Here is a 17466-nt window from a genome sequence, read left to right on the forward strand (position 1 = left end):
TTTCCCCATGCCAAGCCACTGGCTTGTTTGCGTTTTGGGACTCTGGAGCTCGCTGTGGGACAGGTGTAGGAGCCAGAAATGGCTCTGACAATTAACAGAGGAGCTTGAACAAGGAGCTGTTCTAACAAGATGCACCCCACCACCACAGTGATTGTCCTTGTGCCAATTTTATTCCCTTGTAAATACAAAGAGGTTTTAACATCTGTGGTGAGGGCATGGTGGTGTGGTAAAAAACAAAGCTGCTAAAGTAGTCATAAAAGTGCCATAACTTCTAAAAGGCTTTGCTAAATCCAGCAACACTTTCTGAAGATCTTTTGCTATAATGAAAACACATTTTAATGTGTGGCAGGTATGAAAAGTATGTTCTTTAATCATATCTTCCTTTGGAGAAAAAATCCCCACATTTTAATGATTCTTTTAATAACCAAGTGAAGTTTGTGTCAAACCCCAGTAATAGTAAGAAAGATCCCCCAAGCCTCTGTTTCTGTGAAATTTCCACATCTTTAACAAGTACCTGCCTGTAAGTGGGAAAGATGTCTTGATGATGGTGCAAGTTATGGAGCAGTTTCTAACAGGAGAATCATTGCTTCAAGATGCTGAAACTGGTAATGATTACAGATGATCAGACAAATTCATTAGTTCTCTGATGGCAGAGACCCTCGCTGCTAAGAAGTCATTTTTCCACCATCTATAATGACAGCACCATCTTGTGGTTTATTACAGTTCATAAATTTTCATTTTACATCTCAGAGTCTCTTGCACACAGAGGATACTGTAAGACATGCTACCCAGTATGGAATCCTTCCACTCACTGAAAACAATACAAAAACTTTTCCCACTGCTTTAGCATTGCCAGTTTGAGCACTGCTAGCAATACAGCCCAGTAGCGCAGAGGCAGGTGCTGAACAGTGGCTGCCAATGAGGTCCAGCACCCACAGAGCTTCATAAACAGCTCCATGACCTCACAAGACAAACGACAACACAAAATGGCAAACCTGCTCCCTCCTCCTGTCTCTACGGACACATGGATCACTGTTTTCACTGAAAGCGCTTTTCTAAGCAAACCTGATTGCCTGCTGTGCCTGAAGAATTAAAGGTTCGGTCTTTTCATACTAATAGCAGGTTATCACCTAACTGTTTCCAACTGCAGAGACAGGTCACTGACTATCAGTATGTCTGCAGTTTAACAGGAATATCACAACAGCCTTTCTTTGACTACAGTTCTTTTCTAGTATCATTTGGTCTGTTGCAGTTGCGTTTACTTTTAAAAGCTCTCAGAAGCTCACAGCCAAGTTACGGATGTGATACTAAAAAGTCAGAGCCAAAACTGTCCGATACCCGGGTTGGAGCATTAGAAAGCGGGCATTCTTTAGTTTTGGTGCTGGATGCACAGGGGATAAGTTCGGCCCAACACACATCCCGACTTTGTTCACTATTTATCTTTAGATGGCTGATCTATACGTATTAATGACATTTCTGAAAAACTACTGGCATACTCCTTACAGTTCCATGAACTACTTATCATATCCACACTCTTACTACGCATGTGTGGCCTAGAGGGTTGGGGGTCCTCTGCTGGTCCTTTGGGACACCTTCATCTTTTCTTCATCCTCTTCCTCATCATCTTCCTTTTTCTTCTTGTCCTTTTCATGACCTTCACTTCTCCTGGCCCTGTTTCAGCACTCTGAGTTCATGTCTTGGTTTCAGACAGGTTCTTATCTACTATATGGTTATAAACTATACAATGCAATGTTCTACTAGTAGCTAAACTACATAGTACAGTGTTGTACAGTTCACCAATGCCATGGATAAGTAGTTCCAACATTTACAGTTAAGCACACAGGTAAATATTTCCTGGTATCAGGTGGACTGGACCTGTCGTTACCTTTGACTGGAGAAAAGCTTAGCCAAGAGCAACAACAAACAGCTGAACGCAGCATATCTGTAGCTTCTTACTGCGGAATGGAATGCTGACAGCTGTTGTGAAAGGAGCTTGATGAGTAGGAGAGGCATTATCTTGTTAAATCCAAGAAAAGATCAGCAGCAACCATAATTTAATCTCTTTGTAAAAAGCATTTGGCACGGTGCTACAGACAGAAAACGGAGACAACGTTTTCAGGGCCTCTGTGTGTGTATACATATATATGTGTGTGTATATACATATATATTTTATATGTATAAAATTCAAAACTCTCCAGTCATCAGCAGGAGCCATCAAGCACCACCACAGAAACACTAATGCACGTTATCCCCGAGTATCCACTAAATCCTCCAGACCCACAGCCCTGCTCGGCTGCTGAGGCGAATCTCGGCCAGAGACACAGCCCTGCGCTAGGCAGCACGTGGATCGCGATTTGAGGGGACTGTCGCCAGCCTTGGGCAGGCACAGCACGGCACGGCCTGTCACCGAGGGGGGCAGGCCCTGAAGCGGCGCGGAGGGGGCGCTGAGGGAGGCGGAAGGGCCGCGCCGCCATGTTCCCGCCCCGGAAGGCGGGCGGCGGGCTCGGGGGCCGCCATGGTGCTGCTGAGCGCGCCGCGCTGGCTCCGCAGCCGCCTCACCGACCGCTTCTGGAGGGTGCAGGAGGTGCTCAAGTATGCGCGGGTGAGTGTCCCGGCCGCCTGCTGCCCCCTGCCCCGGGCGGCCCGGCCTGCCCCGGCCCGGCGTGCTACTGAGGGGCCGGCAGGGCCGCTTGCGGCGGCGGGGGGAGGGGGCGGCAGCGGCCTTGTTTTCTAGAAACGTCGAGGGTCTGCGTCAGCGTCGAACTTTCAGTGGGCGGCCGTTGGTCTGTGCGGGTTGCACCGGAGGCGGCGAGTAACGCGGGCTAGCTGTGGTGTGGGGCTACAAGAGCTGCGGCAGGACGACCCCGGGCCTGACAGGAGCAGCCCCCTGTAAATACCGCCCGGTTGTGGGGTCTCGTGGTTTCTTTGGGGTTATTTTTTTCACTAGGCAAAGCAGTAAAAAAACCCCACCGCTTTTAACCATGCTCTTCAGTGCGTTTTAGAAGGATTGCTTCCAAACGTGATTTAATTGAAGTCCAAAGTGTTGTACCTAGGCTTGGGAAAAAGCTTTTCCAAGGGCAGACTGTCGGTGTCCTGGGAGGTAGTACATTTGCTGTAGTAGTCTGATGGAAAATGCTGTAGTAAGTGACAGGTATCTTGGTGTTGTAGTGCCTAAGCTACCCACAGTACCTGTAGTAGTTACTTATTTCACTGGCTGCTTCCTCCTGCTTCATGTTAGATGACTGTCAGCTACCACCGGTAAACTTTGATTACACTTTCTGTTTGGGCAGCTGTAATATTTTTGACATATCAGAGGCTCCTGTCCCATCCCTGTATTCACACAGACAAAACTTGAGGGGGCAGCTGAGGAAGGAGAATACATGTGTGAGTTTAGGGGTTGGCTGAAAGCACTGAAGATGGTTTTGTGGTTGCCTTCCCCCCAGAACCGCAGCCTAAAATGGGGGCTGCTTTTGGCTCCTTCATGCTGGTCTGAAATTTTTTCAGCCTGCTCCAATTCCTTAGCTTTATGTGTTTCCCATGCTATAAAGCGAGGCAAGAATATTTTCATTGTATGCCAACTGAAGGCTTAGCTGGTGTTTGTGAGGTATTTCATGATCCTTGTTGTGAAATACACATGAGCATATATTAGTATTGCTGAAGGGTTAACTTGTAAAACAGTCTTAAAGACAACTGAACAAGAACATCTTGTTTTCTTTTCAGCATTTTCGTGGCAGGAAGAACCGCTGCTATAGCCTGGCTATACGAAGCGTTCGGAGAGCTTTTGTGAAGTCTACAAAGGCCAGAAGAGAGAAGAAGAGATTTCTAAGAGCGGTAAAGAGCAAAACATTAGATGTGAACATGAAAATGGGAGAAAAGTGGAACTGAAATAGCAACTGTCCTTACTGGGGGAGGGTTCTCTCAAAGTGTTTTACCAGTGGGTCAAAAATACGAGTTTAAAGTAAACATACTCCCTCTGTGGTCTGAAACAGCTCCCATTCTGAAGTTCATAGATGTATACGCTGCACTGAGAAGACTTTAGGTCTGAAAATGTTACGTTTACCAAGTGTGAGCAGATCAGCAAGACAAAAGGTTTACTTTTAAAGTATTTTTTATTCAGGTTGTTAATTTTTATACTTTTAGCTCTGGATCACTAGGATTGAAGCAGCTTCTCTTGAACATGGTTTGAAATACCCATCTTTCATAAGCAATTTACTTAAGGTAAGGACGATGCATGAAGAATAATTACTTTGAAACAACAAATCAGAGAAAATGTCATTGACAGAGGTCTTCTGAAGTGCCAGGCAAATTAATTTCTTAAACTCTGAAATCTTTCAAGTAGATGTAGTCTGACAAAACATACCAAAGGGTTGCTGGTTACTGTGTCAAAATGCAACTGCAAGGAATTGAAGCTGCGGCCTTCACTTGCTAATCTTTGAGCCATAACGGTGGGGACTTCCAAACTGGGGCCTGAGCAGGCAGTAGCAGCATAGGGTGTGGTGGAGGGGCTGAAAAGCTCCTTCTGTCTGACTGAACTTCTGCCAGCACTGTCCTGCTTCCTAGTTCTAGTGATGAAAGGCCTCCCGCTTATGAAAGGACTTTCATTCACTTCAGGAAGTAAGTTCTGCCCTAAACCTGTTTCTCTTCCCTATATGCAAAATCCCCTTTTATCCTGGTGAAAGCTGTTTTACTACACCTTGTTCTGTCCCCAAAACTTCTACTGCGCATCTTAAGAATGAGGCTTGTAAAATGCTTTTTATGCTTATTGCTACTGCAGGCATTAAGTAACAGCTACCTTTCCTTTTACTTCAAGAAATTTTAAAATGCAAAGCTTGAATTAGCAAAAACAACCCTAAGAAATCTCTGCTCTTTTCACAACTAGCTTTGTGTTTTGGTGAGCAGGGACAGTGTAGGGAGTTGGTGCCATTGTCCCTTGTTCTTAAACATGCTGGAGAATTGGTTTTAATTTTTTATAGTGGAACTGTAAAATTAAAACTTGTTTCTCCTGGCTCTGATCATAAAAAGATAGCGTTTCTGCTGCTTAGAAGTGGAACTACATACAAATTTATAGCATATTTCAAAACATTTTATCTGTTTCAAATAAATATATAACTTTCTAGGTTTTCTGACATGTTTCCTGTAAAGTGTTACAGTTTCTGAAATTTATACACTCATTCTCCTGGTTACTCTTCTTGTACTTTAATGAAAAGAATCAAACACTACCTCAGCTAACTAATTTTTATTTTTATTTTCTCTCTCCTTTATTTTTTTTCTCCTTTTTTTCCTGCAAGATGCCTGTCCCTTTGATTCATGTCTCAGAGTAATATATTCTTGTAAGATTCTCTGTTAAAAGATCCAAAATGAGCAAACTTCTGTGTAATACCTCCCTCTTAGATACTAATACACAGTTAACCGTGCAATATCTAGTGTTAAGGGTATTTGATCCTGCAGTCTTTGATTCTCTAATCCAGGGCACATTTTAAGATATCAGGCAGCTTCTAGCACAACAAGTGAACTTGAATATGTCTCAGAACTGAAACAAATGCCATGGATTAACTGGTAACACATGTCCTTCCACAAAATAAGGAGATTCTTCTTTAGTTCTTGGTTTCTACCAGGAAGACTTTGAGAAAGTCAGTAAACAAATTTTGCGCGGTGGCTTAAGGAGACATCCATAGCTGAGTGGTCGTGCCTGACAGTTCTCTAATAGTTCCAAAACGGTACAGGATAGAAAAAGAAGATGGATTTGCCTTAAGACCTCAGGCAGTCGTTAAGCATTGCAGTGTTGTTCCTAAAAATTACAGTGGTTAACCAACCAAATTTTCTTGCGTTTAGTCCCAGGTGGAGCTGAATAGGAAAATGATTGCTGATTTGGCTATTTATGAGCCGAAGACGTTCAAGTCGCTAGCTGCCCTTGCCCAGAGGAGGAGGCAGGAAGGCTTCCTCGCCGCCCTGGGAGATGGCAAAGAACCGGAGGGGATATTTTCACGCATCGTGCACCACTGTTGATGCTGAGAGACAAGTGTTAAGACAAGAGCTGGTATTGCAAGGTGCCCTCACTCACAGGCTGCTGCCCAGGCCGTCGCTGCGGGGCACATCCTCTAAGGATGGTTCTAGAAGGAGGACGGGTGGCTGCGGGTGTGACACTTGTGCCTTGGTGACCGTTTTTCCCCCTGTATTAACTGGAACGCCCAGAATTGGAAGCTGCGGGTGGAAGTTAGCGGTGCTGCGTCGGGCCTGTAGGACTTCCCGTGTTAACGACGGGCGTAACGGGCACACTTTCTGTTAAGGACTTAATAAAGATGTTTTTTGGTAGCCACTACAATTTTGAACGGTGACTTAAGGGAAAACCCTGCCCGGGGGGGGCGCAGGCCGCGGCGCTGCGGAGGGCGGTGGCGGGCGCCAGAAGTCCCGCCCCCTTCGCCGTGTTCAAATGCCCAAGCGGTGCGTGGCGCCGCTGCGTTCGGCCCGCGGCTAGCGTCAGACGTCACAGGGGCCGGGCCAATGGGCGGCCGCCGCTGCGCCGCGCCCCACCAATAGGCGAGGAGCGGAAGCGGAGGGGCGGTGGGCAGAGGCGCCGCCCGGCGGGGAAGGAGAGCGGAGGCAGGCGAGGCGGCGGCACCACCACAAAATGGCGGCGGGGTCGGGCAGCGCGGCGGCCGTGGTGGCGGTGGCAGGCAGCGGGCCGGCGGGGCCTCAGGCCGCCGGCGCTACGGCGGCGGGATCAGCCCCGGCGGGCGGCGGTGCGCCGGTGCCGGGCCCCGGGGCGGTGCTGATCGGGGACCGCCTGTACTCGGGGGTGTTGATCACGCTGGAGAACTGCCTGCTGCCCGAGCACACGCTGCGCTTCACCCCGTCCATGAGCAGCGGGCTCGATCCCGACACCGAGACCGAGCTGCGCGTCACCGGTTGCGAGCTCATCCAGGCGGCCGGCATCCTGCTCCGGCTCCCGCAGGTAGGGCTGGGCCGCGGCACGGCGGGGAAGGCCTCGCCGCTGGCCGGGGGAGAAGGCCGGGGCGGGCGCGGGGCCGGGCCGAGCTTTGGTGGCTAGGCCGCGGTGGCGGGCGGAGCCGGCACTCGGTGGCTAGGCCGCCATCCCGCGGCTAGAGGTGGGGGGGGCGGCCGGGGAGTGCCCCTTTTGGCCGGGCTGTGGAAGGCGAAAGCCGCCGGCCCTGCGGCCTTCCCCGCCCGGGCGGCAGCGGGTGATGCAACAGCCTCCGGCGCCGCCCCAGCGCTACCGCAGCGCCCTCCTAACGCCGGGGCGGCGGGAGGGGAAGGCCTCTGGCGCTCCCGGGGGCTGCCGTGACCTCGGAAGGGCTTTGTTTCCTGGCGAGCTCCACTCCCCCCGAGTCTCGTTGCTCTCCTGAGCGTAAAACTTTACAGGCATCCTCTAGCTACCCAACCTCGGCCGCTCAGATTGTGTTACGAGTATATGCAAATCATAATATGATTAGGAAACACCTCCTCCTTCCACCACGGAACAAATAAAGTTTTTCTGGTATACTGCCATTCCTCCCAGTTCTACTGGATTCTAGCGTTTAGGGGGTATATTATTACTATTTTATTTATTTTTCTGTGCTTTGGCACATGTTTTAATACTTGATAAAAGAAATTAACGATTTTACTTACAGTGTTTGTGGTGTTGATAACATTTTGGGCAACTTAATCTGTTACAGAGGTAGGGGGTGCTAGTTTTCCTTAGATCCCACTGAATTTACTCCCGTGCCTAAATACAGCTTAGCTCATCTTCTGGGTCTTAAATCTGTTGAAGTCATTCCAGGTAATGTCGCGTTGGAACTGGAAGTTGTTTTATTAATACCTGTTGTGATTTCTTCCTTTTCAGGTTGCCATGGCTACAGGACAGGTGCTATTTCAACGCTTTTTTTATACCAAGTCTTTTGTGAAGCATTCCATGGAGGTAAGAAAACATTAAAAGATGCATATGGTTACAAATGTTATTTGATCTGTTTTGCCACGTTAGATGTGATCAGAGTGTTAGTAACTAACCTTTAGATTTTACTTCTCGATCGGTATGATTTTTACAAAGCTACGTAGTACTGATTTTGTACAAATTTTTAGTATTTCCTTCTTTTACCACCATTTTCTCTTGTTATCCCTCCTTAAGCTGTTGGAGGAGATCAGTTCCTGAGTTGAGCAAAACATCAGTATCTTGCAATACTTGTATTTCAGCATGTGTCAATGGCCTGTGTTCATCTGGCATCCAAAATTGAAGAAGCACCAAGACGCATAAGGGATGTAATTAATGTGTTCCATCGCCTTAGACATCTACGGGAAAAAAAGTAAGTTTAGACTTTGAAATAATCGGAAGTATTGATGTTGTAGTTTAAAGTTTTTAAACTTCATGGGCCAGTGATAGGATCATTCCCTGTTTTGTAAATCAATGAACATCCTGAAGAAATCCCATGAAGGAGAAAAGTGAGTTGACCCATTTTATTAAGTAAATGCTTTTGGTGTTAGAAGGAGTGATGTCTCTTTACATTTACACGAACACAGCCTGCATGTGAGTACTCTCAGAGGTTAAGATCGTCTTCAGAATTTGAAATTGTCTTGCAGAAAACCTGTGCCTCTAATATTGGATCAAGAATATGTGAACTTGAAGAATCAAATTATTAAGGCAGAAAGAAGAGTGTTAAAGGAGTTGGGATTTTGTGTTCACGTAAAGCACCCTCATAAGGTTTGTACTGTATAAGTGAACTTTATAATAAGCATTTCATACTCTGTAAATGCTTTGAGTAGACTGCCTAAATGCATGGAAGCTGTATCGTTTGTATATGATAATGCTAGTTAATTCGGTAAAGCTAGCATCTTACGTTCTCGATGTCTTCTTTCTCATTTAAGAGATTCTTACTAGTTGGTCTTGTGTCACTGCTGAAAGACGACTGGAGGTGGATGCAGATGCTAAGTATTCCATGAAGTCAAATTATATAAGCAGGTAGCTGTGGTGCTGGAAAACGTCAACTAAATGTAGTTTCTTAAGCAGAAAGGAATTTGGAGACCTAGGATTGTGATAGCCTATTACCAGAAACACTGCGTGTCATGATCAATCCTTGTTGGATACATGCCGAGGTTATTAAATCCTGATGAGCTATTTAGCAGTGCTGCTTATATTCTAAAAAGTACACTCAGATGTGAAGGACTTGACCAGAAATGAGATGGTTCTCAATATATAAATATCATGTGCCAGACTAGGAATGGTACTTGAAAGACACAACTACTGCAAATGTTTTAAATTGGCGCTTTAGTACCGTTAGTGTTATCCCATAAGTAGCTAAGTGTGGAAGAAGAACCTGCTACTTCTGTGACAGCAGGACTTGGGATCTCTAAAAACTACTGCTGTCTTAAAAGTCTTTTTAAGCCTGCTTGACTTAAATTCAGTCATTCGTTCATGTTACCAGTCCCCCAGAGGACAATTGTACTTGTTTGTTAATTGGTATGAATTTTTTCTATTAGAATAGTCTTTATCTGCAACCTTGTTTTCCTTTCAAACCTAAGAGAAAAACCCAGACCTGAATAAACCAGCAACACACAACGTGTTAGATCTGTTCTCTGCAAAAAAATATATTTCTTACTGCTTATTGCAGCTAGTGATATTTTCTCCCAAGTTTACAGCTAAAAGGAATCGTGGGTTTGATAGGAGAACATACATAGTTTGAAAACAGTTGAAGACGAGACGAGACATCTAGATGAATAGCATGATGCCTGAGCTCGGAAGACGGAGAGCTAGGAAGGTCAGATCTGGTTGAGTGTCCAGCTTTTGCATTGGAGAGCAGAAGCAGTGTGAATAAATGCTGGGGATGTTGCAAACGCTCTCCTGTGGAGTGTTGTAGAACTTGGAAGAGAATAACAGATGCCTCATGGGTCTCCCTCTGAAATAAATAGGTGGCTCTCAAGATTCTTGTTAATAACACAATAACCCGTATCTTCCAGATAATCGTTATGTACCTTCAGGTATTAGAATGTGAACGTAACCAACACCTGGTCCAGACTTCATGGTAAGTTGATTTTCTTTGTTACAAGAGACCAGCAGGGGCAGTAGCAGAAATATGTCACTTGAGGCACTCTGGGCAGCATTGCTCGGATATGATTGTGGGCCACACCAGACAGCTCCACTGTTTCTTGGTGTGGCCCAAACTACTACCCAAATGTTGATCGGCCTCTTAAGTTAGAGGTGCTGTTTTAATGGTAAGGTAGCTTTCCACCCTGCCTTCTCACTTCCCTCCTCTCTGCTTTCACTTTTCAGCTGAAAGGAAAATGTTGAGTGGGTTATAGCACTTTCTTGGTTTTTTGTCCTTCAGAGAAAATGATGTATAGTTAAAAACTCTGTTACTAGTGCTGGGAAGTGGCTTTTCCCATGGCTTGAGCTTGATTACAGGTGTACCAAAAACTCAGCACAGATAAATTTCTTTTGCCTATATGGACAATGCAAGATGTCAGCTTCTAAGACTGGATAAACTCAAATGTTTCCATGTTTGCCAAGAAATGTCCTCTGCCTTGTTGCTCTCTTTACAGTAAAGATTTGCTTGGGGATGGGAAGCTTATGTAAAATTCCAGGTCTTAAACTTAATGAATAGATTAATGCTTTAAACAAGAATGCTTTTTAAGAATACTGTGGTTTAAAAACCGTTAGTGAATCCAAAGATCATATTTCTGCTGACTGAACTGTCTGGTACTGTGACCTGTGTGTAGAGAACCAGTTTTGACTTTTCTTTTCTGTACTCTTTTAATCAAAGGGTAGCCTCTGAGGGTAAGTGACTAAGACTTCTCCTCTGCTGCCCAAGCGCTATGGTGCAGGGATAGCTGCCGTCTTCAGTCAAACCAAAGCAGGCTCTCCAAAGAGAAGGCTGACTCTAGACAGGTGGTATATACATGATAGTATAGTAACTGGCCAACTGCTTCTTGTGCTTACACTTTTTTGACTTTTATTTTCATTGTGCCTTTTGACTGCTGTATATTTGATAACCTGATTGTTGCAGTTCTGAAAGATTTTTAATGTTATGCTTCTATAACTGTTAAAATAATGTATTCTTAAATGATAAAGCAAATTAAGGTGGGATTTAAGTCTTAAAAGAGATGAATTAACACAACAAAACCTGAAACCTGCTGTCTATTTGTAAACTAGTTTGAGGAGACATTTGAGTACATATGTGAAGCTTAGAGTCAAATGTAGTGCTTAGAGAAACTTCCCGCTACCCGGCTTTCCCAGTACCATTGCATGAAGTACTCGGATGTGACTACTCATTTCCAATTTTTTACTTGTAATGAAAAGAAGGTTAGGTGAGGAGGAGGGAGGAAATTTGCCTAATTGAGAAGCAATTCACTTGTTAAAATAAATTATTTGTGTGCTGATGCTTGTTGCTTCTAGTACCTGGAAACTGGTGGATATCCAGTATAATTGGTTTTTTGAAATGTGTGTTTTTACAACATTACTTTTTTCTTAAAATATTGTAACAAGGATTCATTTCCTCATGTGTCTGATTCTGAGCCCACAGGGAAAATATGCAGACCAAACTTGGAAGCAGGCATGTTATTCAATTTGGCAAATTAGAAAAAGGCTGTATGACTTCCAGATGTTTGACGTACCGCTTTTCTTTATTGCTTCTTTTGCCAAAAGGTTTGTGCTCTCTTTGTTGTGGGACAAGAAAAGTAGGTTTTGAAGTTCCTCTTTCCCAGAAAGATGAGCTGATGTTTATTTAGCATTGCTTCTCTGGGGTAGCAGTTGCTCTTTGTGTGAACAGGAATGTAAGATAACTGGGGCGGGTGGGAGTTTGATGCTTTTGGGGTTCAAGTTCCTTTTGTCTGTCCTGTGTAAACTGGTTACAGGTGTTTGGACTGTGGGCTCTGGTTAGGATGCCTTGGGGGTTAGTGAATCCTTGTATACTGGGTACCCACATGGTTAATTACTATTTTCAGAAAGCGTATTCTTTTGAGGACTTTCTATTGTGTCTGGTTTTAGCTTTTCCCCATCTGATACTTTGCTTGGCATATGTGCTCAAAAATCTAGATCTTTTTAAGCACGTCAGCTGACAGATTCAGAGGAATTTACTTTGTGTATTTAAGATTTAGAAGAATAATGCTTAAGTGTACTGACTGGAATATATGCAATATTTTACAGTTTTCTCATTCTGTGAATATTCATTTTAAGCAACCTTACTGAAATGGGACAATTTGGAAACCTTATTTCATGTGCCAAAGAGGAGATCTGCCTGAATACTGAGTATTCTTCTGAATTGATGTTCGCAAACACCCTGATTTCTTCTATGGCTGCTTTTTGCATCAAAAAGAATTCTCTTTTGGATGGAAAAAAACGCTTCGGAAGGAAAGGGAACCCCTTAAATCTCCAGTGGAGGTTGACGTGTGCCGAAGTGGACTGCGTTTTCATGGGAGGACTACTACAGGAGCTGCAGCTTTCAGCAAACCATCTGGGTTCAGCCGTATTGCAGAGAAACATGTGAACCTAAAAATCTATATCTGAGTACTTCAGATTATATTGTATGTTGTCTTGATGAAAATAACTTTGTCTGTTGCATGAGAGCAGGCCAGTAGAGATCCAGAAGGAAAAGTGAAGTTAAAATTGGTTCTCTTTTCACAACTGAATTTTCAGCAGCCAGTCAGTCAGTCAAACTTAATTTCTGTCACACATCCCTCCCATTGAGGGATTTTTTTTTTTTTTTTTTTTTTTTTTTTGTAAAATCATTCAACTTTTCTTTAGATTTACAGGAGTATAATGTTGAGGTCTAGTCACTGAATGCAGAAAGAAATAGTCCTTGTAGAAGTAAAAACAAAAAACAAAAAAACACAAGCAACTTTGCAGTGCCATGCAACTTTCCTGATATCCTGTCTTTCAGGAACTACATGAATGATAGCTTGAGAACAGATGTCTTTGTAAGATTCCAGCCAGAAAGCATTGCCTGTGCATGTATTTACCTTGCAGCTAGGACGCTGGAGGTGAGCCTGCAGTTCCTTTTAATTTCAAATTTGTTAGGTGTTTTAATAGAAGCAAAAAACTGAGCATGCCTTGCCTTCCCTTTCAGATTCCACTTCCTAATCGTCCACACTGGTTTTTACTCTTTGGAGCAACAGAGGAAGAAATTCAAGAAATCTGCTTAAAAATTTTGCAGCTCTATACTCGGAAAAAGGTTTGCTGGTTTTTCATATTGTGAGCGTTCATTAGAGGCTGCAGCTTAGGACATGAGTTGGGAAACCTTATCCCATTTGAAACTAGCTGCAAGCCTGGTACATGAAGTGGAACAGGATAGTTCTAGTGTCTGTGTCTCTTTAGATTTATTTATTTATTTCCCCCTCCCAGAAGTGAGTAAGCAGAAAGTTGAATTTACAAAGTTTTGTCATAAGTGGTCCTCCTGTGTTCACAGGTTGATTTATCTGATCTGGAAAGTAAAATAGAAAAGAAGAAATTAGCTATCGAAGAGGCAAAAGCACAAGCTAAAGGTCTAGTACCTGAGGGAGCCCCAAGTTTGGATAACACTTCAGGATTTTCCCCTATCCCGAAAAATGGTAAATAGTGGATAACTTGTTTTTAATAACTTTCTCATCTTAAATATGTATTTACCCCTTTGGGATGCATAAACAGTGTGGGTTTTATTTTTTTAAGCTGGCTTTAACAACTATTCAAATGTCAGAGTTTGAATAGCATCATAACTTTGTAATTTCTTGAAACAAATAAAAGGCTAAAATCCAGTAATTCTAAAATTAAGGTTTAAATTTCTGTAGTACAGGGGCTTGCTATTATGTAGTTTTGGCAACAAACTCAAACAAATACTTGGAACTGGCATGTTATGCTAAAGCAATACTGAAGCACAGGTATGATTAGGATCTCTGGCAGGAGTAGTATTTTTTGGGTGATGGGTAGGGAATATTTTCCTGCATATTTGGTCAAAAGTTTCCGGTCTCGTACATTCTGCCTAGGAGATAACAATTACCATCTTCCTCCTCAGTTTACCTTTAATAAGATACTGGATGATGGGCGGGAAAAAGAAGTTGCTGTTCTGCCTTCCTGAAGTGGCTTTGAAAGCAATGTGTTACTGTTGCAGTTAACTCCTTGGCGTTCCTTCAGTGTTTGGGCAGAAATGTTTCAGGTTAACTTCTGCCTTCTGTGAACTTCTTCAGTTCTGCGTCACGTGGGTGGCTGTGTGGGCATGCATGTGTGCACATACATGCAAACTGCACGTAGTACTGATTGTTACAAAGATGGGGAAATGGGGCAAGGGGAGGCTTCAGTCCTTCTTTCAGTCGCTACTCATACTTTCAAGATAAGGTAACAAAGGCTTGTTTTTCTAGAGTCTCCAAAAGAGGTTAAAGGAAATAAACCTTCACCACTACCGGTTCAGGCAATGAAGAATGCTAAAAGGAAAACAGAGGGAGCAAAAAGAATGAGTTCAAATAGCCCAGTAAACGGGTAAGGCTTTCAAATTGAGGAAGCAGATTTATTTTTTTTTTTTTTTCCCCAGCCCTACTTTAAGCAATGTAACGTTCTGTTTATTCTCTCTTGCAGCGTTCAGAAAGGAAGAGAAAGCAGAAGTCGAAGTGGAAGTAGAGATCAAAGTTATTCAAGATCACCGTCCAGATCTGCATCCCCTAAGCACAGGTATGTACTGTCACAAAGGCAGGGTATGCTGCAAAAAGCTCCCAGTTTCAGAGGGTGAGCTTTGGTAGTTTCTCAGCTGCGGGGGCTGTGGAATACCAAAGCAGTATGTGCTGCTAGTTAAAACTCCAGAAATGTTACGGCTAGAAAGTTGTACTATTTTGGCTCACAGGTCAAGGGAGTTGCTGTCTCTGACCTTGTCATACCTGTGCCAAACAGGCTGAAAGAGTGTAAATATACTGTGACATTTTCCACTGTCAGCCTGTTTTATTGGTGACACGTGGCCCACCGAGCAGCAGGGTTTGTGTATCGGTTTGGGGTTTTTATATGTAAAGTTTTATATGTACAGTTGGGTGTTTGTGGCTACAGCCTTTATGGAGTTACCTTTTTACTAAACTGTACTGGAGTAGTTAAACCATTTTCCACAGTAGATGAACCTTTCACTCCAGCCTTAGTCTCATTGGCTGTTGTTCCTACAAAACTTTTAATTCATAAAATAAAAAATGATCCTGTTTTGTATCCAGTTGGGAGTATCTAGTAAGAGATTCTTGCCCTTCAGTCAATGCAAGTTTGGCGGCTTATTCAGCAGTCCATCCCATTGGGTTTGGGTGGGTACTGACAAAAGTATGGCTTTGTGTTAATGTCTGTGCGGGAAAAGACCAAAGCTAAAATCTGCTGATGAAAATTCTTCAATTTTTAATTCAAAATTGCCTTTTAGTAATTACCTGAATGTAATGGAACATCTTTAAAATCTGCTTTCTGTACTGCCTTTGACTTTAAAGTTCAGCATATAACCAATGATACATACCCATAAAGGGGAAATCAAAGAGACAGAAAGGAACATAAACTCCAAACTTGGGTGTTTTGGTGACAGTATAACCATAAGCGAAGCAGGAGTAGGTTTACCTTTTGTCTCATTGTTGGTAGCACTTTGAATCTGGCAGTTACTCTTAGCTATTCATGCTTGTTTTCTGAATAGTGAAGGAAAAAACCTAAAACTGAGACAGGACTGCTATACACCAAACAGATACGAGTTTCTAAAAATCAGTATTTCTAATGTAACCAGATGTGGTCAGGCCTAGGACACAAAATTAGTTATCATGGGGTTCTGAACGACAAAATACAGAATTAAGTGCCTGCTCTCAAAGTGTGCTTGCACACCTTGGCTCTGCAAGTGAGAAGCATTTGTCTGTATGGTACTTGAAGTGTGTATATATGTATTGGGACTACCTTTAGGTGCTAGTAGTATCACAGAGTAATTCTGTGTAATATTAAGAAAATCCTGTTTTCTCTCCTGTTCTTTTCTGTTTCCCTAGGAAAAGTGAAAGTTACTCTACATCAAGCGGTTCCAAATCCCACAGCCGTTCCAGGAGCCGCAGTGACTCTCCCCCAAGACAGTTCAACCACAGCTCTAGCTACAAAGGCTCCAAGGTGAGAAGTTACAAGAAGTCAAAAGACTACAAATACTCAACGCACAAGCCACGGAAGTCACGCAGCAGGAGTTCATCGCGTTCCAGGAGCCGATCCCGGGAGCGCTCTGACCATTCAGGGAAGTACAAGAAGAAGAGTCACTACTACCGAAATCACAGGCATGAGCGTTCACGCTCCTATGAGCGGGCAAGTCATCGCTATGACCGAGACCATCCTGGCCACAGTAGGCATAGGCGATAAATAAAGCAAAAAGTTCTTTCCTTTGGAATTTAAGCAGTGGAGCTCTTCTCTGTTTGAACTTTGCAGTATAGGGTTAACCTGGCTTGTAAACCACCTAGCTTGAGTAATGTCCATTCTGCTGGCAATTCTGTACTTGCTGTCGTGAATCCAAAGGAGAGACACTGACAGGATGGGATGATGTGAAAGGCTTAATCTGATAAATGTCTTGGTGACTGTTCTGCTGGAGTGTCACCTAATAACAGTGCAGAACTTCTCGCTGGATGCTCCTACGCCTGCTCTTTAGCAATTTCCATACTGTAGTGCAGTGGAGTGTTGTTTGGGACTTCCAGTTCTGCAAGCAGGACCTCCATTGCTCAGTAGTTGGAATGCTGGGCTGAGCAGTCCTTCCCTGTGGAACTAGAAGGCTCCAGACAGTTCATAAAAACCATTGGAGTGGCTTGGTGCTAACAAAGCTGTCTTTTCATACTGACTCAGTTATGTTGTACAAATGTTAAGGTGACTATTTTAGAACTGTTGCCTATATTAGGTTATATATGTGTATATATGTTTTGCAGTGTTACAGTATGGGAATATGGCCTTACTAGCCTTTACACTTTATCCACAATGTAAATAAGCATTTGTTTAATACAGGTGGAAGATATATACAGAAAATTCAAAACTTGAATTCTATCAAAAGACTTGTGTAGAAAATTCTGATAAATGTGAAAGTATTTAGCTCTGTGTATTGAGAGTAGTATATTTTTATCTGTGCAATGCTGTGTGCGGGCCACCAGCTCATAAGACGTTTCCTATATATACATTTAAAGTGGTTTGAAATTCTTTACTCAGGATCTTTGACACTCTGAAGAATTAGTAGTTTGTCAATCTGCATGCTTGTTGAAGAACAGAGCATTTAAAAAACATAGCAAAAACCCCACAGCCCAGTAGTATCAGTTCTAGTGGTATATCTGAGCTGTTACTCTCATGATCCCTAATTTCATTAAAGTATTTGATTTTCTATTACATTTACTTGATAGTAGTTTCTTATGAGCTATACCACTGTGCCTACTCATAAGGAAAGAAATTTGGTGCTGAAGATTCATCAAATTGTAGTAGATTTAAGGCTAGCCTAAGTTGTTACTCCCTGAACACAGCTATAGTAGGTACCATGCTGGGCCCATCCTGGAGGAGTAGATGGT

At 43.4% G+C, this 17466-nt stretch overlaps 2 protein-coding genes across 6 annotated transcripts; both read left to right on the top strand.

The window, feature by feature from the left end:
* The first annotated feature begins 2442 nt into the window (after nt 1-2442).
* Nucleotides 2443-6322, top strand: MRPL20 (mitochondrial ribosomal protein L20). Of its 2 annotated transcripts, XM_056330764.1 has the most exons (4): nt 2443-2602; nt 3721-3831; nt 4141-4218; nt 5833-6322. In XM_056330764.1, the coding sequence occupies exons 1-4, from the start codon at nt 2516-2518 to the stop codon at nt 6004-6006; spliced, it is 450 nt and encodes a 149-aa protein (XP_056186739.1). In that variant the 5' UTR covers nt 2443-2515; the 3' UTR covers nt 6007-6322. The 2 variants fall into 2 exon arrangements, with proteins under 2 accessions (XP_056186739.1, XP_056186740.1); XM_056330765.1 differs by lacking the exon at nt 4141-4218.
* Nucleotides 6323-6571: 249 nt separating this feature from the next.
* CCNL2 (cyclin L2) lies at nt 6572-17290 on the top strand. 4 transcript variants are annotated; one of them, XM_056330760.1, is made up of 11 exons: nt 6572-6952; nt 7841-7915; nt 8188-8297; nt 8572-8692; nt 9946-10010; nt 12864-12963; nt 13050-13154; nt 13389-13530; nt 14314-14431; nt 14528-14620; nt 15934-17290. In XM_056330760.1, the coding sequence occupies exons 1-11, from the start codon at nt 6629-6631 to the stop codon at nt 16286-16288; spliced, it is 1608 nt and encodes a 535-aa protein (XP_056186735.1). In that variant the 5' UTR covers nt 6572-6628; the 3' UTR covers nt 16289-17290. The 4 variants fall into 4 exon arrangements, with proteins under 4 accessions (XP_056186735.1, XP_056186738.1, XP_056186736.1 ...); XM_056330763.1 differs by lacking the exons at nt 6572-6952; nt 7841-7915; nt 8188-8297 and adding an exon at nt 10749-12507 and having other exon boundaries at nt 8572-10010; XM_056330761.1 differs by lacking the exons at nt 6572-6952; nt 7841-7915; nt 8188-8297 and adding an exon at nt 10749-11629 and having other exon boundaries at nt 8572-10010; nt 12131-12963.
* The last annotated feature ends 176 nt before the right edge of the window (nt 17291-17466 follow it).

The sequence above is a fragment of the Falco biarmicus genome, chromosome 3, assembly GCF_023638135.1.
Source record: "Falco biarmicus isolate bFalBia1 chromosome 3, bFalBia1.pri, whole genome shotgun sequence".
In the NCBI taxonomy this organism is placed as follows: Eukaryota; Metazoa; Chordata; class Aves; order Falconiformes; family Falconidae; genus Falco; species Falco biarmicus.